Source organism: Mytilus californianus, unplaced genomic scaffold (genome assembly GCF_021869535.1).
Source record: "Mytilus californianus isolate M0D057914Y unplaced genomic scaffold, xbMytCali1.0.p SCAF_10, whole genome shotgun sequence".
Lineage (NCBI taxonomy): Eukaryota > Metazoa > Mollusca > Bivalvia > Mytilida > Mytilidae > Mytilus > Mytilus californianus.
Window position 1 is genome coordinate 58,237,166 of NW_026262582.1, and position 21,497 is coordinate 58,258,662.

The 21,497-nt window shown below is 31.7% G+C and overlaps 1 protein-coding gene across 4 annotated transcripts in view; it reads right to left on the reverse strand.

Annotated features, from left to right (window-relative positions):
* LOC127718863 (dynein axonemal heavy chain 7-like) overlaps positions 1–21,497 on the reverse strand; it is a 67,479-nt gene that overhangs the window by 19,357 nt on the left and 26,625 nt on the right. For all 4 annotated transcript variants that reach the window (XM_052224912.1, XM_052224911.1, XM_052224910.1 and 1 more), the window contains 30 exons: positions 20,839–20,988; positions 20,095–20,457; positions 19,313–19,444; positions 18,884–18,979; positions 18,353–18,478; positions 17,555–17,752; positions 17,087–17,242; positions 16,343–16,638; positions 14,763–14,979; positions 14,018–14,334; positions 13,487–13,628; positions 13,056–13,169; positions 12,610–12,728; positions 11,792–11,972; positions 11,184–11,413; positions 10,491–10,680; positions 9,563–9,907; positions 9,042–9,184; positions 8,199–8,450; positions 7,756–7,870; positions 6,905–7,068; positions 6,466–6,619; positions 6,061–6,252; positions 4,462–4,595; positions 3,834–3,966; positions 3,051–3,329; positions 2,561–2,806; positions 2,020–2,289; positions 1,321–1,482; positions 359–559 (listed from right to left, as the gene is read on the reverse strand). In XM_052224912.1, coding sequence (XP_052080872.1) covers positions 359–559; positions 1,321–1,482; positions 2,020–2,289; positions 2,561–2,806; positions 3,051–3,329; positions 3,834–3,966; positions 4,462–4,595; positions 6,061–6,252; positions 6,466–6,619; positions 6,905–7,068; positions 7,756–7,870; positions 8,199–8,450; positions 9,042–9,184; positions 9,563–9,907; positions 10,491–10,680; positions 11,184–11,413; positions 11,792–11,972; positions 12,610–12,728; positions 13,056–13,169; positions 13,487–13,628; positions 14,018–14,334; positions 14,763–14,979; positions 16,343–16,638; positions 17,087–17,242; positions 17,555–17,752; positions 18,353–18,478; positions 18,884–18,979; positions 19,313–19,444; positions 20,095–20,457; positions 20,839–20,988 — 5,817 coding nt within the window. The remainder of the gene's footprint in view (positions 1–358; positions 560–1,320; positions 1,483–2,019; positions 2,290–2,560; positions 2,807–3,050; positions 3,330–3,833; positions 3,967–4,461; positions 4,596–6,060; positions 6,253–6,465; positions 6,620–6,904; positions 7,069–7,755; positions 7,871–8,198; positions 8,451–9,041; positions 9,185–9,562; positions 9,908–10,490; positions 10,681–11,183; positions 11,414–11,791; positions 11,973–12,609; positions 12,729–13,055; positions 13,170–13,486; positions 13,629–14,017; positions 14,335–14,762; positions 14,980–16,342; positions 16,639–17,086; positions 17,243–17,554; positions 17,753–18,352; positions 18,479–18,883; positions 18,980–19,312; positions 19,445–20,094; positions 20,458–20,838; positions 20,989–21,497) is intronic.

The window sequence follows — 21,497 nt, forward strand, 5'->3', positions numbered from 1 at the left end:
AAAAAAGTATGGTGATTGTATTTTTTCTTTTGATTTTCTAAAATCATTTTATGAGTGCTATCTGTTATTTTATTTTAAAATTTTTGTCATTTAGTTTTCTTTGTATTCACCTAATAACCCTTTTCCTGCCTAACCCTTACGATCAATTTTTCACAACTTGCTACTTTAAGTTTATAATTAGGACCAGGTGTAAAATAATTAGGAAATCAAAACAAATGAAGACAAGTTAAAACACACATATAGAATCAATCGTTTAAAAGCTCAAAATAAAAATAAAATAAAAAAACATAAAAAGATCACTCCAATTTTGAAATTTGTTGAAATTTCATGAAACAAGAACTTAAAACTGACCACTTACTGCATTTTTGACTGAATTAAACAGTTCTATATCAGATATTGGATCAGTCATGTAAGACTTAAGCAAATTGAAGCGTAATCCTTTTGGTGCCTCATTTGTCATCTTGACACCATTCTGCAGGATAGATACAGGGAAAAAGCTGGTTGGGTAACTTGTTAACCACATACGGAAGTCTGGATGTGTCTGTTCTGGGTTAAATTCCTGAAAGTAGAATATAAACAAGGTTTATGAGATAGTCGAAGGCCTACTGGAGCATCATGATATATGACAGGAAAGGATTATACTGTTACCTTTCAAAATGAGTTTTTGTGTAATTACAGTTACAAGAAGCAAAACAGAAGTAAGTTATCTGCTTTGTTTACAATTCAACTAACTAATTGAATATTTCATGTGTGAATCTGTTTAGCCATTTCTACTTATTTCAGAATTTCATTTTCACAATCCTTCAGATAAAACAAGCTTGAAATCACTTTTTTCAACTGACTACTACCCCTGTAAATTAAAAAATTAGTAACCCAAACCACCCATACATTATAATTATCTTGTGTATTCCAACTTCTATAACTTTTCTTGATAAAAACCTACATTTTAATCTGAAATAAGCAATATTGGAAACTTGCCTCACAAACCTTCTAAAGCAAAGGCATTGAAAACTTACCTCACAAACCTTCTCAAGCGTAGGCATTGAAAACTTACTTCACAAACCTTGTCAGGCATAGGTTTTAAAAACTAACTTCATGAACCTTCTCAAGCATAGGCATTATAAAACTTACTTCACAAACCTTCTCAAGCACAGGCATTGAAAAATTATCTCACAAACCTTCTAAAGCAAAGGCATTGAAAACTTACCTCGCAAACATTCTCAAGTGTGGGCATTGAAAACTTGCCTCAGAAACATTCTCAAGTGCATTATTGAAAACTTACCTCACAAACCTTCTCAAGCGTAGGCATTGAAAACTTACCTCACAAACCTTCTCCAGCGTAGGCATCCATGAAGGAGCTAAATGACAATTCTGTAACATCACCCATGTTCCTTCCTTTAAACCTTTCTCAATCATCTTCATGGCAATCGGACCTTGACCTTGACCCAAAGACAATGAATCGAACTTGGCACCACCAAATCCCTACAATCATTCATCCAATAAAATCATTTATACAAAACCTTATAAGATACTACAATAATCATTCTTTTAAAACTGTAGCCCCAATCTTAAGTTTCTAAGATTGAAATTTTGTCAAAAGTTTTTCAAGTTATTTAAGAGCTGTTCCAGAGTTATATGTGTGGGGGTGGTTGGGTGGCACTATTTTACAATGATTTAAATCTAGATATCTTTTGGTTTTTTGTGACATTAGGTTGCTGTCTAATTCAGGTACACCCCACATCGCCTTCATTTTTTAGGATGTTAACAAAATCAATTTACCCCACAAGTAAACTTTCATAGTATATTAGCAATCGTTTTTTTTCCATATAAAAACTACTTTTTTGTAAATTGTCTTGATTATGTAAATATTTCAGCCAATCCCAACCAGGTTCAATTTATTTAGTAATAAGATCATTTTTACACTTGTCAAATCTTCTATTTTAAATCTTGTCTTAAAAATGTAGATATTTGACCATAAAATAATGGATTAGGTAAAATTTATTAAGTAAAAATACATACCATATCTTCAGCAAATCTGAGTAAAGCTGACATAGGGTCAGAACCTGGTGACAACACAAATAATAACGGTGAAGTACAATTACTATCGGCAAAGGCTTTGGGAAGATCAAATGGTGGTGGTTCAACAAACTTCTTGCCAAGTTTCTCTGTCACAAAGTCAAATACTGCAGGAACCACTTTGTCGGGACGAAGACAACGTAAAACTAACATTTTCTGGAACATTGATAATTTTTCATGCCATTCACCTGCATATTTACTATGATGAGGTTCCTGTAATGCAAAAATATACAATATATTCAGTAATGTATTCAAATTTACATTATAAGCATTTCTTAAAAATATCTTATTTGACAATTCAGAATATTTCATATAATAATATGTAAAAACCACATATTGTGTTTACACAGAAAGTGACTTGACTTAGTCATTGTTTTGGTACTCCTGATTATTAAGTAAATCAGCAAGTCACTAAAAAGTCTTCTTCTACACAGTGTTAAAGGTATCAGAAATAAAAATGCGCCTAGATTAAACTTATACTTACAGGGTCATCATATAATTCACGCCATTCATTCTTTTGTGTCAGGAATTTCTGACGCAATCCTTTATAGACTGTCAAATCATCAAGACGGCAGATTTCATCCCAGGATTTTGATGGAAGCCATGTTGCAGGACTTGGATGTGGGTTGTCTAAACCGATACCTCCAGTCAACAAAAATCTCCATTCCTCTTCATTTACCTCCTTCTGATGTTTCAGGATGTTTACACAGAGGATGAAGGAAAACAGTAACTAAAAAATAAGACAAAAGTTGTTTGGCCACATTCAAAAATATGTTCAGTGATCTCAAAATATGTCTGTTTTTCTTTTGATTAACTATCACACAACGGAATAGCAAATGAAATCATAAATTTACAAACCTAATCTTTTCACATTAAAAAATATATTAAGGGATCTCAAAGTCGGATATTTTTTTTTATGCATTTCTAAACTTTCAGACAATACAACAGCATTCAAAATCACAAAATTTACAAACCTTATCTTTCTCAAACAGAGATCTACAGATGTTACAGTACAACGAATATGTAAAATGGTCGTAAAGATGTTTCAGACGAACTTCCAAATTGTCTGACTTTTCAGCATTGTCAATTGACAGCACAAAGAGATTTATAAACCATGTTAAAGAATATTGGTACATAGGTTCTATATTGGCCAAGTCTGCGATGGAGAAGAACAGAATCGTAGAGTGCACTGCAATCGGTGTGTAACCCATACGGGCCTGGTCAATTTTCTGTTCAGTGTCTTCTGCAATCGCCTACAAAATAAAAGATACATAAAATAACAACAATTTTTCTGATTATTGAAACCTTTAGCTGAAATTTTCTGCCTTTCTTCCTCATCAAGATTTCATGGTAATATGCTTTAGATGTGAAAAGTTCCCAGAGTCAATTGGAGAATTGACAGTATCAAACAAGTTCTAAAAGCAGCCTACAGCATATGTATATATTACAATTCTCTCATATTTAATGTAATTGTGAACCCTATTGGTTCCTAATGAATGTCAAAAGCTAATGCTTTATGTGCAATACAGCTCAGGTAGAATTACTTTGTCCACTTCAGGAATAAGCATTTGATTTTGAAACTTCTGGTTCATTAACTTAAAACACATTCAACTTGTCTTTAAATAAATTTTTTTTTCATTTCAATTTCAATGTTTTGGAAGAATGAAAACAATGGTTTTAAAAATTTTTAAAGTTTAGCAGGATCCAGATGTGCTTTTTGGAATTTTGAAATAACGAGTCAACTGTTAGGTAAATACCTGTTTCTCTGAAATTTCATTGGACAGAACCTTGGAGGAGGACAGTACTTTAATGGCTGTCTCATCTTCTAAAATGTTTCCTTCTGACGATGATAATACTTCAAGAATTTTATCTTCTATCTCCTTCAGTTGTCTGTAATGAGGAATAATACAGTTAAGTTGAATGATTACATTATTAATAATCACAATGGTGACACTGGCATGCCACGGATCAAAAGACTGAAAGATCATCTAGGTTTTTCTTATAGTAGTTCAAATAACCAGAATATGTCTGTGTGCACTAATCACAAATTTTAACAATTGCTGACGCTGTCAATGTCAATGCCGATGCCATACACAGCATGCCTATGTCTTGCTTTCTGTGGCTTTCATTGTAGGGGAGACAAAAACTGTGAGCAGAGTTTATAAATTCAAACTCCTGCTCCCCTACAATCGCACAGATATGGCAATGGCCATGTTTTGCTATGTGAACCCAAAAAATCATTTAAGATTCTCCAATTCCCATTAAAATTCAGTGGCCAAATTTGGAGTTGACACAATTATCATTGTACCATATCAACTTTGGTTACCACGTTTGATTTACATTTTGAAACCATTTAATTATAGAGAACCTCTTTTTGACTCTTACCGTTTATTTTCAGCACCCTGCAGAATGAGTGCATTTTTCTCTTCCTCCAGTTCTGGGCGTTCTCTGGCTACAACGATACCCAGTAACTGATCCTGTAATCCTTCAGGTGTAATCATGAAGTTCAGCAGTGTCACCTGAAATAATAATCAATGATGAAATCCTCAACTGTTAGCAGTAAGTCTATATATATATATCAAATGCGTTTTGTTAAAATATACTTTTTCACTTTTTTGGTCTTTTGGAAAAATGTTGTTTGTGCTGTATTTAGACCCCTCTAACAAGAAATTTGTTTTGCATGCACACGTATAAAAATTGCGGTTTTTATCCAACGCAATCATAGGTTTGAACGTTGTTTTCAATTTAGACTTGTTTATATTTTTTCGTTTGGGCTTGTATTATATTTGCCTTCGGGTTTATATGATCCGTTCATCCTATTTCGACTCTTTCAAAATTCAAGAGTCTATCCTAAATTGAGGTAAATTATATGGCCTTCCAAATACCGTTTCGATTTCTAACATCACTGAAGAGACATTAGTTGTCGAAATCCGGATATGGTGTACAAATTTTTGCACCTCATGTTTGCGATATACCATCTTTTCCGCAAGTTTATTGTTTTCTGTTTGGTAATAAATTAATAATAAGATCCATTTTTTACATCTGGTGATCCGTTTATTTGTCAATCGCCAATGGCAGTCAGCAGGGTTTAAGAACATCAGTTGTTCGACCTGCTAGTCAAATGCGTTTTGTTAAAATATACTTTTTCACTTTTTTGGTCTTTTGGAAAAATGTTGTTTGTGCTGTATTTAGACCCCTCTAACAAGAAATTTGTTTTGCATGCACACGTATAAAAATTGCGGTTTTTATCCAACGCAATCATAGGTTTGAACGTTGTTTTCAATTTAGACTTGTTTATATATATATATATATATCATTGCATTTCATCAAGATTTATTCTGACATTTAGAATGGGTTACATCATGATGTTTAATACAATTATAAACTGTTGACACAGAGATATGTCTCACCTTTTTGTAATTTTGAGCGTATAATTTAAATGTTGAAATTAAAATAGCAATATTTAAACATGCAGACTTTGCGAAACATTCAAAGTCCATACACCATGACTGAGGGGGCAGACCCAAATGATCTCCATGGAAATGAGATGTGCCAATGCTTATTCATCTGCATACCAAATATCATTGACCTACCCTAGTGGTTCCCCATATCACAAACTTATACATTGTTGATGGCGACACCGCCGCTAGAAACAGCATGCCTATGTCTCGCTTTTTTGACTTTGTCGAGGATAGACAAAAATTGCTAAGTATGGAATATTTCAGTTTTAGACACTAATTTTTTTTTTTACTTTCCTTTCTTGATACAAACTCAAGAGTTCAGTTCATTTGTTACTTCCTGAACACCAATTTTGAGTTTAAAGACACTTCAACTGATTTCAATTTTACATCAGATGACTTGGTATTTTGGTCTAACACATCAATAATAATGTTGTGATGCTAAAAAAATTAAGAGAAAACATTTATTTCCTTAAATGGCAGACAAACTTGAAATAACCGCATTCTTCCATCAAATTCTTCTTACCTTAACTGAAGTTTCTGGTAAGTAGTGTGGATTCCTGAGTTTAGTTGTCATGTAGAACTTGAAGTCTTGTGAGTACTCAATGGTGCTGTCACCAAGCCTAATACACATACTTCCACCCTGTTTAAATGTCTGTTTCAGCAACAAAGGTTCCAACAATGGATCCAATTCTTCACCTAAATTCTCCATTAAAACCTACGATAGAATATATAAATAATTTTAACTCTTCAATTGCAAACGTGTGAATGACAAATGAAATTATTACAGTAAACAAAATGTTTGCTTCTTTAATAAGATAGCTTCTAATATTTTTGTGTTGTCTTTTTTATATCAACAGTTCATCTATAAAAAATAGTCTTTCCTTAATCTTCTCTAAGAATTAAATGTGTAAAACAAGAAATTACTTACTGGAGTTCCAAACTGTATACAATTCTCTAACGTTCTAACAAAATCAGAATCAGACAATTTGACAACATGCAGATTGTTAGCTTTTTCCATGTTCTTTATCCATTTATTGGCCTGACCCTGGGGATCTATCATCAAAGGCCATCTCCTAGCATTCCTGTTATAAAAAACATGTATGAGAGTTAATATCTGTCCAGGCTTTCATACTATATACCATCCAATTCAATTGAATTTAAATCGTTTTTCGTAAACCTATTTCTAAGAATTTCCATTGTGGTAAAAAAACGTCAAAGTCATGGCTTTAGTACAAAAAGTTGTATTTTCCGGTCATGACACATTCATATAATTCAGAAAAATATTTGAAGTTTTGGCGATAGTTTTTACTTGACATTTTCCATTTCACACAATGGTATTTATTCTAAAATGAATTTATTTTGCTTACGAGAGAATGATTCCATTTTCTACAGAGAAGTTGTCAGTTGGTAAGCCACAAATATTCCAAGCTCTAATTTTAACAGGTTCTCCTAAACTGGACACTAGTGAGAATTCATCAGAACATGGAATTCCTTGTTTCCTCACATCATTCAACCAAGTCTGTACTTGATCCTGTAAAAACACACAATGTTTAGTAGAATAAATAATCTAACACTTATATTTCATATGTATCTAAATATTGGAAATTTATTATTTCACTGAACCTTTATTAATCTCCGCTTAATTTATCTTTAGTTACCACTGCAAATTTACTTATTTTCGTGGATTAAAGAAAAGTCTTATTTTCCTTGATATCATGGATTTTCCAAAGTTTCCATACAAGCATATAAAAAATTCGTACTTCGTTGAACATCTAAATTTGTGGTGTTCCTCTACCAAGGAAATCCACAAATATTCGTATCCATAATGAATCCACAGTATTATATTATACCATAAAATTTAATGTTGTCCCCCATAAAAAATATTTTTTCATTTATAACAGAACAATCAATACATAAAGCCTGTCCCCTGAAGGAAAGAACCATACACTGTATCATAATTCAAAAACATAGTGTGAGATTGTCATTTCTGATACTTCAACACTTAGGTTCAATATAGCTGCAACTTTACAAAACATTTAAATCATGATGTTTTGATAATCTAATTGTTAAGTAACTTTTTGCATTTTTCAAATTAGTGTACAATTTATTTATGATAAAAAGGAGATGTAGGAAATTAGCTTGATTTGTGTATTTAAAAATAACATATTTTTGCAGATGAGCTTTCTGTAATAATATTGAAGTCAGCTGAGTGTTTTACCTGTCTGTAAGCAGATGTGAAAGCTCCAAGGTAGGCAACAGTTCCACTAGATACTAAGATATCTCCAGTTAAGTTAGTATACTTCGTAGCCAACATGCTAGCAGCAGCTCCCCATCTAAAATATATCAAAATAATCACTCAAATTCTTACAAAAATAATCAAAATATCAATCCAATAAAAACATCAATATATCACTCAAATCCTTACAAAAGTAGAAAAAAACTCATCTAAATCTATTACATTTTTTATTCGTTTCAATGATAAATCTTTATCTGACCTTCATTAAAAGTGCAGAATTTTTAAAATTCTAAATAAAAAGGTATTTTTGCTCCCCCCCTGTTTGCATTGTTAACATATATAGAGTCTAGTATTTGAATCTGGACAATCACAAGTATAAATTGTGAAAGGAAATAAAAAGAAAAGGTAAGAAACTATATATTCACCTGTCTTTTTCACCACCTAGACCACTGATCAGTTGCTCAGCTCTTTCTAATTTCTTTGTACAAAGGTCAACTTGATTCTCAAGGTCAGCTTTCTTTTTCTTGTTATGTGCCAAAGTATCTTGCAACTTAGATAATTTCTCTTGAACCTCTCTGAGTGAGGCACGTTTCTTCTCTAAGAATCCCATGGCAACTGATAATTCTCCCTCTGCCTTCTTCAATAACTCCTTCTTAGGAGCTACAACTTTCGCCACCCTAGAAACAGACAAATTTTGAAATTTAAATGGCATAGCTTGGTATGTTAATTCTGAAAGGAAACAAATTGTATGCAAATTACTTCCTTTATATTCATGACATTTGAATTGGTCAAGAAAGAAATTATCACTGATTTACTTGCATAGATGGCCTAAGCTTGATTTGGCTTTTCTTTAAGAATTTTTGTTTCTAATGCTCTTCAAAAACTGATTTGGCCTTCCAACTGTTTTGATTCAACAATAAAATCTCTGAACTAACAGATCATAATATATAAATCATTAAACAAAATAGTATTTAGACCATTTCACAAAGAACTCCTTTTGAGCCCTTTGGAATACATTACCCAAAATGTATTTAAACATATAATTGCTTTTTAAAGTTGAGATGAAGCATTTCTGATGAAGGATTATTAAGGAATAACAGTTCTATGTGTTTCAAAACCAGATATTAAAAAAAGCTCTTCATAAAATGAAAATAGAATTTACTTGCAGGAAAACTGGATAACACCTAAATGAGTAATTAGTAACTGCAAACAAATATTTACACCTCTCTTTTAATACATGAGGTGATACTGTATATATAGAACATTACCTGTCATAGACATCCATGGCTCTGACCCATTTACACAGACCCTCACAAGCACCTGAGGCATTACGAATCTTGTCTGGATCAAATTCTGGATTGGACATATATTTCTTACGAATCTGTGCAATGTTTGGCCCTGGAATGTTGTCCTAAATAAAAGAAAATATTCATTTAATTACACAAAGCTCATGTCGGGATATTTCTTAACATGAATAAGAATTTTTTTCCTGAGTTATTTAGCAGCAATTATGCCGGTACATACATAAATTCCACACTGTGAACAATTTAGTATAACTTATGAATTTTGATTGTAAGATTTTTTGTGAAAAGAGCCCCTGGTTATCAATTAGGCATATGCACCTGTTTTATGTTAAAGACTGAATGCTGACATGAAAATATCTTTAAATTGTTTGTGTAATAGGCTTGATGTCTCATTGATGTTTACCCCACATCTCCTTTTATTCAGACATTATCAAAAACTCCATAAGGAGGCTCATACTTATATTTACTGTCATGTGTAAACATACCTTATCAAAAGTTCTCAGTTGATCAAGGAACTTCATATCTCCTAACATTTTCTTGGCAGGGCCCCAGAAATCCTCTATTTTCTTGCCACTACCTGATGGATCAGGGACACGATCTGGTTTGATTCCTCTGATTACACAAACAGCTTCCATTACCAGTTTGACAGGTGCAGGTGGTTGTTTCATTGTCTTGACAAAGGTGATATCCTGTTGGGTCAGAGTATCCAAAGCAGCTAGAGAGGCATTCAGTGCAGGAATAGCCTCAGCCAGGTCAGCATCACATTCATCTTTAATAGCCTTGGCAGCTTTGGCTTGTTCATTGGCAACTGCCTCATCAGCTTTAACAACCTGTTGTTAAATAGTTCATTATTATCATTAATATACAAGTGATACTGCGAGCTACTGCTCACTGATGATACCCCGGCCCAAATACTTGATGGTAAACAGGAAGTTGTTGAATGATGAATCTGAAAACGCATCACACGGTATAGCTGACTTATATAAACCCTGAAACCAAATTTCAGAAATCCTTATGATGTAGTTCATGAGAAAAATGCGACGAAAAATATTCATGGGACAGATGGACAGACAGAGGTAAAACAGTATACCTAATAATGTTTTGCACACAACTTTGTTATGCCTTCTCTGTATGATACGATTATAGTCTTCACTGAAGGGTTAATTTGTTTTTTACTAATATAAATCTATGATATTGTCCAGTTTATATCTATCCTCTATATATATTCCTTTTATAAAAAGAAAATTCCATAGTGAGTTTTTGAAGAATTTCTTAATAAATATCCAAGCTTCTGAACATGAAAATTTCAGGTACAGAAAAAATCAGCATAACTGTCAGGGATTCTGTCTGTGATATTTATATCAACTGATTATATTTGTACATCAAATTTAGTATTAAGTGTCTATTTATTACCTTCTCAACTTTGGCTACTTCAATGGAATCTTTCTCTATGATAACCATTATCTCATCAACCTCTTTGCTGGCAACAACCAACTGAGGTTTTAGGTCAGTCAACTCCTTCTGCATGTCTCCAACCTGTGAGGCAGCTGATCTTAGTTTCTCTAAACCTACTTCATATCTCTTTTTCTGTTTCATTACTTCCCTGTAATTAGGAATTACTTGATAAATAAGAATCATAGTCAATCAATGAAATATTCTAAATTTTTTAAAGGTGTGAGTCGACAAGAATATGTGTTGATCACCTGCTCTGGGTCAATACATATTTTAGAAATTTCACTTTGACTTCATGAGTAACTACCTTAAACCAAAACTTTAACTTGAAAGAGTATTGATTTCACACTAACATTTTTTTGTTAAGTGAACTATGAATCTTGGGGTCAAAACCCTAATTTGGCATTTATCTTTGTGAGTTCACATCACAATGGACTCATGTACCAAGTTTCATGAATTGATCATAAATCATTACAGACAAAGAAATACAATTATTTTTCCAAAGAATGACCTCAGTTTTGTGAAGGGTGACCTTAGGATGCTTGCAAACAACCATTTTGGTATGTGCCATCAAATGTTTTATATTCTGACACAAAAATTTACAGTTCAATGGTTGAAAAAGGTGTATTGAATTTGCTGTAGAAAAAAACTTACTCTCTCTTTTTATCCAGTAGTGATTTAAAGGTGTTAATCAATTCTAGGTAGGATGTTGGTGTTACATAATTATGTCTCTCCAGTTCTAAGAAGAAGCGTTGTGACAGATCTCTTGTTGATGTATGGAATGTCTTACAAACGTCAATGCAACCTTTTCTTTCATCCTCCTCTAATTCTACTTCCTCTAAGAATCTGGTTGCTACAGCTTCCAAAGCATCTTCTGGCCATGTCTGAAATATTAGAAAAAATATATTGTCATAAGATTTTACGTGCATTAGAAGAATTGTGTTTTCTCAGCACTATGATTAGGTTGATACTGATTGGTTCATTTGGGTAAATAGGTCAATTAACAGTCAAATTCATATAAACTGTTTGAAAGTCAACACACAACCATTGGTCAATTTAATGTTGCATTTCAATAAGGGGATTGATGATGGAATACTAGAGACAAAGCTTTAAGAGGACTTATTATAACTACAACAATGTGCAGTGTATGATAATAAAAGAATTTACTTGTATAACGAAACTTTACTTTACCAATTGTAAGATATGAGCTTATCAAAAATCAATATAAAGAAGCATTTGTTACTGATTCTATCTGTACTTACCTGGAACCAATCGATTGTACAGCAGTTGACAAGTGAGGGGAACTTTCTTAGTCTGTCACGGAAAGCATCACCAATTGGACTCATAGCTAATACAATATGGAGCTGATCACGACAACGTTGAATGAAGAAATTAAACAGGGATACTGGGGTACCATCTGTTTGTTTGGCTTTGTCTCTTTGCCTGTAAAGATCAATGTATGCATTTATTCTAATTGTCAGTAAGATAATTTGCTTTACAATAAATATATAGATTGATACTGTTTAACATAAAATAAAATGTGAATATTCAAGGCAATAACATGTTGATGTCATAAGTAAATATCTTGCTATGTACAATACCAACACAACAAATCTGATTTTTTTATGTACTAGGTCACATATAACTGTCTGCAGGAAGATTTGTTACCCTACCCAGATTCTGAGCAAACTAGTCTTACTCCAAAATGATGTATGTTGGGAAGAGAAGCAACAAATACCAATCTTTAAGTTTTTGTCAAACCAAACTTAGATGGAACCCATGAACTCCCACACTCGAGGTCAGCATTTTTGCATTTTAATTTTTTTTCTTTTTACATGCAAGAAATTCTCCTTTAAAATAATTTAGAAGTATGTCTTTTTTTCACAATTTTTCAAAGTAATATTTGATATCAAAACTATAGACCAACTAAGCCAATGAAAGAAACAAAAGTTCAAATATACTGCTTATGCTCCTAATTTGACTAAATTGTTTATGGTAACAGTGAACAATGCTACTTGTGATACAATTGGTACCAGTTTTAGAATTAAGATGGTTGTGTGTTTGTAACTTATTGACTCACCTGTCTAGCTGTCTCATTTTTTCACAGATTTCTTGTTTTTCATCCAATGGGAACAAATTAGGAACTTCACCAGCATTTAACAAATTATTGATATCTTCCAAGAAGGATTCTTGTTTGATCTATAAAGTTAATTTGAAAATAGTGGTTATAGAAACAAATATACCTTAAAAAATCTATGAAAAATCTTCACTGAGTGTTTCAGCAAGATTTATGAAGATTCAGTTGTATGATCTATAGCTATTGGACCTGAATACTTCTTTCTAGGTATACATTTTGATATGTAAATAAATGAAATACACTGTTCAAAAGTATCAAAGAGTTTATTTTAAGGATTTTTTGGCGTGCATTAATGAGTAGGAAGTTATTTTGTCCCATCTGTGTATAAAAGAAATGAAATTTATTTTAACCACCTGTGTATCAGAGAATACGAAGTAGTTATAACCTACCTGTGTATCAGAGAATAGGAAAACAGCATGATTATCGGTTTCTGTTGATTTACGTAATATTCTTTTAATATCTTCTCTCCATTCAACACTAGTGTAACTCTTAGAAATCTCAACCTGTCAAAAAGTGAAAATAAAACTGTAGATGACAATAAAATGTAACATTTTGAATAACTAAAGGTAATGCAAACAATGTTTAATTTGAAATGTCTGAGAACGTTTTAGCAGTATGATTCATTTTGTGTGTGTACAAATATGTTGCCATCAGTTATGTTTTCTTCAATTGTTGTATTGGTTTATGATAGGAGGCATCTTGAACTTGCTTAATCATATGGTTTTTCTCTAATCAGTTTCCTTAATTCTTATATATTTTATATTGTCTCATATCTATTTCACTGACCAGCTTCAAAAGGGTAATATAATCTATATTTTACCTGGAAAAGGTCATAATCTGACATGTGTGCAGCTAAGCGTGTCAATGACTGACGACCTGAACCTCCAACTCCTACTAACAAGGCATGACTTCTTGGTTGTTTGATAATACGAGAAATTCTAGATACATGTTCAATAGCAAATCTATAATGGAAAATATAAACCACATGTCATTATACATCTTTTTAAAAACTCTCCTACATGTATAAAATAGAAGAGCAAAATTATTGCTTAACAACTACTAGTATAAAAGTATAAAAAGTTCCACTGACCCAATTATGTAACTATTTTCTTTCTTCAAACATCATATCAATAATCTTTATTCATATTCTTATTTTTTTCATATAAAGAAGTATACTTCTTGGATGAAACTTTTCTTTGTGATTCATTTTTTTCAATTTAAATGTTATTTGATCCATAGTATTGCAGGTAAAATCTTTATTTTTGCATAAACAATAAATTTGTGCTTTTAATACTATAGATTAAGTTACATTAATTCAGCTAAAAAAGACTTGCAAAGAATATAAAATTACCTGAATAATACAAGGTTCATTGGTTTTTTGCTCATATTATTGAACTCCTCCAGATACCCCTCTACAACATGACGTAACTGTTCCAAGTCTCTTACTTCAACATAATGTTTAGAATCTGACTTAGGATCTGCGAAATCACAGTACACCAAACTACGGAGATCATCCTCTGTAACTTTGCCGTCGTTATCAAAATCCAAATGAATAAATAACTGATCAAAGTCTTCACGCAATTGATTTTTGCATACGTCTCTTGCATAATTGAATAGCCAGTTACGATCAGAATCATCAACGAGACGATCATAGTACACTCTGAATACCTAAGTTAGAGAGAGTACACTTTTATAAACATTCAAAGAATACACTTTTATAAACATTCAAAGAATACAATTTTACAAAAATTCAAATACTGTAAATTCAGAAATTATTGCGAATAATGCTACTGGATGAGCATCGCAATAATAAGAACTCGCATTCTGATACCTGATACTCATATCTGTATGTAGATTTTCTGGAAATCGCAATAATTAAACTCACACTATTGTCCTTTCTTAAAAAATTGCAATAATAAATGCACGCAATAATTTCTGAATTTACAGTATTAACAATTAATAAGACTTAAAAATAACCACTTAAAAGAAGGTTAATTTTCATTTTTTTAAAACATAGATTTGGAGCTTTATAGAAGAATATACTTTAATCATGAGGATATAATAAGACATCAAAAAGGGAAAAAACTAAAACTGACCTCATGAACCCAGAGACGTTTCATTGAGGCTGGTTCTTCCATAGTTTCTGGTGTAGATAGTAAGACACCCTGTATAACTCTGCTAAAGTCTCTCAAGTTAAATAGATAATGTGATTTAGCTGGTGTTGGTAGTAAATTCTTCATAGCTTCTTTATAAATAGTTAATGTACCCTGTACTAGCTGGTCAACACATGGTTTGAATTCATTACTGAATCCTCTGTAAAAATATATAAAAATAATGTCAGATAACAATTATCATGTTAAACCCATACCAAGTTTAATGCACACACACCTTGAAACGTATATTTCTTCTTTCATGTATTATTCACATTAATATAACTTTTAAATGATGTAAATCCCATATAAACCTTGGAGAAATGATTTACTTCACAGCAAGAAGAATTGCCAGTTGGTCATTTTATTCAAATTTCTATGTTGAATGAGGTACATTTGCTTCATTTACTTAATAGCTTGTGTAATGCATGAATAATTTTTCTCATAATAACATATCCTGAATCTGAGTAGCATTAATATTGTAAATTATTCAATATCAACTAAAACAGTTCAATCAAATAACAAGAACATCAAAAATAAACATCATATTTCTCATTCCCCTAAATACTGAGGATGGGGTACCAATTTTTGTGGATTAAGGAAAATTAGGATTTTCTTGGATATTTGATTTCGTGCTTTTTCCAAAGTTCCCGATCAAGCATATAGAATGTGTTCTTTTTTAACATTTATCCACAAAAATTGGTATTCCATAAATAGTAATAAATCCAAAGTAGGTAAATACAATCTTTGATAAGATAATCATTCAATGAATATATACGAGAGTTCACAAAGGACACCAGTCCCGCAGCCAAAACAAACACTGATATACTGATATAAATTGTTGTATCTTTTAATACTAATTTTGGTCAAGTTGTAAATGATTTGCTTATTAAATGAAACACTTAAATCTAATGTTTTTTAAAGGAATAAAATGTAAAAGACAAAATGTCCATAACAATATTTGATGTGGCTACAAGGACCACTATTGATTGTTTGTGCATGAGAAACAAGTGTTTTATTGTATAACTGTAATCAATCTAGGAACAATTTCATACCCTCCAGGATTAGTAATAAATCTAAAAACATTCAATTCCATGTATAAATATATTATTGAAAACAATTTTTTTTTCTTTTTATTTTTCTTAAGGCTATTCCATCGACATGAATGTTGGAGTGCAGAAAGGAAGTTTTTTTTTTGACAAGAGTCATCAGTTATTCATTGTTGTTTGTATATTTGATGTGGCCAAATTACTAAAGAAAGTGGATTTTAGAAGTCCGTTCCTCTCCTCTAACATTTACTTTTATGGAAAAGTCCAAATGTGTAATTGTAGGCTACTAATACTTGAGTTTACTATGACGTAAAGGAAAAATTCTATTGAGAAGTCTCCCCTGATTATAACATAAACATAGAATATAAAGTTTTCCATGAGTGTCTTATCACATGCCAGTGGGGAACTATTGACATTCAGACTGAGTTAAAGACATTACTGCACATCCATTCTTACAGTACAATTGGCTTTACAAACCTTGCAGAAATATGCCAATCCAAAATCTTTCTGAAAATTGTTATCATACTGTCATCATCAAATTCATTAATAGTTATAGTATTGAAATGTCCAAGGAAGCGAGGTGTTACTGGATTTCTCCCACCACCAGGTGGTCCCATAGCAGCCATAAGTTGGATGTCAATCAGTTTAATGGGTGTGACCTCTTTTAGGTCATACCAGGTCCAATGATCCAACCACTGTCTCAGTAATTCAACTGGAGGCTGTGCTCCATAGGTTTCTCTCATTGGCATGTTAAGATCATCAACAAACACAATCTGCAACAAAATTCATAATAGTTTTAGTTTGATTTATTTAGTTAAATAACATATGTTCTTTCTCAATATTCTGCAAGTTTACATATATATAGGTCATGCCAGATGTATAATTGTGCATGTGTACTTCGAGCATAGGAGTAATCTTCGTTTGTTTGTTAACTGAATCCATGAATTCTTTGAGAGCTATTTGCACCTCCCATATACATTTTAATGGAATAGCCCTGGTAATAATTAATATAGTGTTCATATATTGAAAAATATACATACTGATCAATCAGGTTTTAATGTCATCTTCTAATGTTACCAGTAAAATAATTTGATTGGATACTAATGACTATTAAGTTGTAAACAAAGATAATTTTGACTTTCTGGTTCACCCAGCAGTTCATTGTTCATTTTACACACTCCAGTACATCTGCTGTAATCATCATTTACATGTTGTACTTACAGATTTCTTTCCCATAGGAGGTCCATAGACACCTTTTCTTCTCTTGTCTAGTTTGGACATGATAATATTCTGTGTCTGGTTGGCTGATGTCTGAGCTGAGAAGTTGACAACATTGGGCTTGTATCTTTCTTTGTCAAGTTTATTCAGCAAGAAATCCTACAATGTCAATTAGAAATATAATGAAAAACTTTACCAAATACTAATTTCAACATATCTTATAAATTAAGCTAATAGTTAATTCTCATTTGTTTAAAAACAATAAATTCAAAATAATTAAAAAACAATATATGTTAAATTTCCCCCTTCTTTTACGATAGAGGACCCTGCTAGCCTAATAGATATAAAGAGTTAACATCCCTGTCCCAACTTTACCATAAGCTTGGTCCTTAACATAACTCCAAACCTAACCTAAATAAATGGGGACAAACCAGGGAACCAGTCTTGTGTAAAATAATCTGCATTACTTACAGTGATGTAAACACTCTTGCCAGTACCAGTTGGACCAACAAACAGACATGGTTTCTGATGGTGCACCAACATACTCATAAGTACTTCATATCGTACTGTGTCAACTGTTGGTACAATAATCTCATTGAAGGTGATGTCCTTGGGAATTGGTGGACTGTCCTTAATTGTTTCACTCCATGCCACCCATTTTCCAGCTCCCTGTAAAATGTAAAACATAATTTTCATGTATTTGTTAATTCAAACAATTTTCAAGACTATAGTTTTCATTTTGCAAGTGTATGCAATTTGTCACAACTTTTAATGTTTTCAATAAAACTAAAGTTGTGCTTTAAATTTTCTTTATATTTACACTACAATAGTGAAACTGTCATCTGCCGCATGCAAGGCTAAAATTCCTAACAGGGACTGTTTCAAGATCTTCCTTTTAGGACATTACTTTAATCAATCTATCAGCAAGATACAGAATAATGACAAAAATGTGTTTTCAAAATTTTGATTCCAATATTATCCCTTAATCGTAAAAAAGCTTTTATTCCAAGTTTCATAAAATTCGGTGAAAATTTGACAAAATAACTGTAACTGATGTCTAAAAAATCTTCAACCTGATTATAATATCTTAATGCAAAAAACCTAATTCCATTTATCAGAAAATAAATGTTGACGAAGCGGACAATGGAATGTAGGATTGCTATGCCTCCCTGCTACAATTTTCGTCAAAGACAAGAAAATAAAAATGTCTCTTTATTTATCTTGGAAGCCTGGTATAGCCCCACTTTACAACTATATAATAATACTTACATCTTTTACAAATCTGTAATCATATATTTTGCCTTTAGGTGGGAATGGATTCAAATATGGTTTCATCGGAGGTTCTACTAGTTCAGCTAAACTCAGTTTTAATCTGGTGTCTTCTGACATACCTCCCTGAAAATTAAATTAAATCAAAATGCTTTAAAAATAAGATTTAAAAGCAATTAAATATCTTTGTTATTAAACATTTAATTCAATTGTGACAATAGCAGATACTGATTATTGAGCTAGCTTTAAATCAATATTACCTTTTTCTATAAAATTTCTCAAGAATAAAAATCCTATTTAAATACATGATGCTGGTCTTTAAACCAAGATAAAGAATCTATCTACTATTATTTAAATGGTGGAAGGCAAATAAATTTATCATTTTGTTTTTACTTTTTCTAGTATAAAAATAATGTTTTCTTTTACAAGAATAACTTTCAGTTATTGGTGAAAACAAAAATATTGAAATATACTATAATTTGCAGAAAAATATTATGTATGGCTTTATAAGTCATTTTCTACTATACTTACAGAGATCAATTCTCTGAGGAGTTTGTCAAACCTGACTCTTCCATCATCAGAACAACTGGCACCAATTGACCATGTGAAACCAAAGAAGAAAATGCTCTGAAATAAAAAAAAACAACAATAAGGTAAGTTTCATGCAAAGAAAAAAATTCAATATATATTAAACAAATAAAAAAATCCAGCTTTACTCTAAAATATTTCTTTCCTATTCTTTGAAAAATACACAAGAGGTTCATAATCTGAATTAACGCTAGACCTTTTTTGCCATTTAGTGTTTTTATATTCTATGTTCCCAAATTTAGGTCACCAAAATGTATCTAAGGCTATTTTTAGAACTGCTTCTTAACAAATTGACAGGTAATTTAACCTTCAGCTTTATCCTCGACTGACTGAATTGACATTACTTATTTAAGCTCAAACTATTTTACAAACCTCTAGCCATGACATAATCTCTCTCTCCTCCATCTGAGCAATCTTTGTCTCATCTTGGAATTCATCCATTAAACAATCCATCAGATTCATCAACCCTTTTACCATAGATGTGTCTGTCGTTGGTGATAATTCCTGCAAGAAATCATACAATTCTAAACATGTAATTTTGTATTTGTTTCAACTAGATAATAGAATACCAATATACTATCATTATAGGATGGAGTTGAAAAAAAGACCAAACTCAAGAGACGTATGGTATTTTATTGAAATATTGTATTTGCTTAAGGTCAATTGATACAATATAAAATATACCTGAAATAGATTTGTTTTGACTATTTGAAAAAGACATGATATATATATATATATATTTTTTTTTAAATTTTCAACAAAGAGATTTAAAAGTATTTACATTAAAATTCAATTTAATTTTCATTCCCTTAATGTTGACTTTGTTAAACACAAAGAAGCTACCAACTGTTGATTATATGTTAGGATAAGCATTATGAATCAATACCCCAGGTAAAATGAGAGAAATTTCTAGAAGATTCCCAATTTCCCTTTAAAAATGCATCATGATTCCTTATTATTGTTAAACACATTTGTTTTAGTATGAACATTCTATTCCCTTCCTAATTGCATGTCAACAAATTTCATTTTACCTATTAAATGCTCAGGGAAATTTTAGGTGATCATTCATCCAGAGCAATGTGACCTAGTTATTCAAAGTAAAAAATTCAGGCTTATTTAAAATACAGCGTATACTAGTTAAGAATCCAGCTTACCTTAATACCACCTTTTCTGACAAGTTGGAGTCCAGCATCAACAAATCTTTCAAACATGTCATTGACAGTTGATCTGTGCATTTCTGACAAGGATTTTGGCAAATCATTGAGCCATGATTTTACAATTGGACGCCACCCCAAAGTCTGAGGTTCCATGTAAATCATACCACACCTAGACACAGTGGCTGGTGAGGCCACCTCTAAGTCCATTGGTTCAAACATCAAATTAGTTGTTGGTGCGAGCTGGATAATTTCACCGCTCATCAAACACAGTTTTTTATTATCATCTAACACAGTGTTCATGTTTTCAATCCAGATAGCATCAACTGGGCCATCAAAGATCAACCATTTACGATCTGGTGTCTGTTATAAATATTATAAAAATATATTAGGGTTATTACAACATAAATTCTATCAATCTGTTTTTACTAGATAAAGATAAATTTTCCAATATACAATTAGTAATGAGCAATGTTACATAATGTATGCTAACTCAAGATTAAATTTGTGTATTTTGATGTAATTTTCTAAATGTTACTCAAAATTCAGAAATAATTTTTTTAATGTTTTTGCAAAATGTTAGTACTTTTATAGTCCTTATCTTGTAAACATCTGTGTAGGTGTGTTTTTGAAAGATCAAAATGGAGGTTGAACTTTTGCAAGTACAGGTATGTAATAAAATTTGATAATTTCTGCATTAGGTGAAATTCAAAGATTCTACTAAAAATAATATGACCAACTTACTGTTGATGAAGCAAAAGCTCTGTAGGATACAGCCAGGACACCATCTGACCACTCATGGGAAACTGGATCAAAGGCACCATATAACTGACCCATGGAGATAGCCTTGGGATTAATGACTGTGATCTGCACTTTGTTTTCTTCCATCAAACCCTGAAACATTCAGTAAAATGATAACATGAATTTAAATATTAGAGCAATAACTAAAAAACTTTACCGTATTTTCCTGCAACCTATTCAGAATATTGCTGTAGAATTAAAATAATGAAAGCTGCTAAAATAATTACTAAGGATGTTATTGAATATCATGAGTTGCAAATTTGGATAGCAACATAGTAGCTTAAGTGGAATATTTGTTTTTATTTTTGGCTTTTCTTTTGTCTTTTTCTACTTATGTTAGATTCTTTCTATATACTGGAATTATTTTCCAGTATTTTTTTTTTATTTTAAATTTCCATAAGTTATGAATGTCGCGATTCAAATGGATGTTCTAATGTTATCTGGGTAAAAGATAAAAGTTCCCTCCATATTTACAACAATATACATATTTTCTGCAAATGGTCAAATCTTTTTGATTTAAGTGAGAGCAACTTAAAAGATTTGAGAGTTACTGAAATCACAATTGCTAGAAGCAACCTGAGACTCAGTTTTTTGTATGAGCA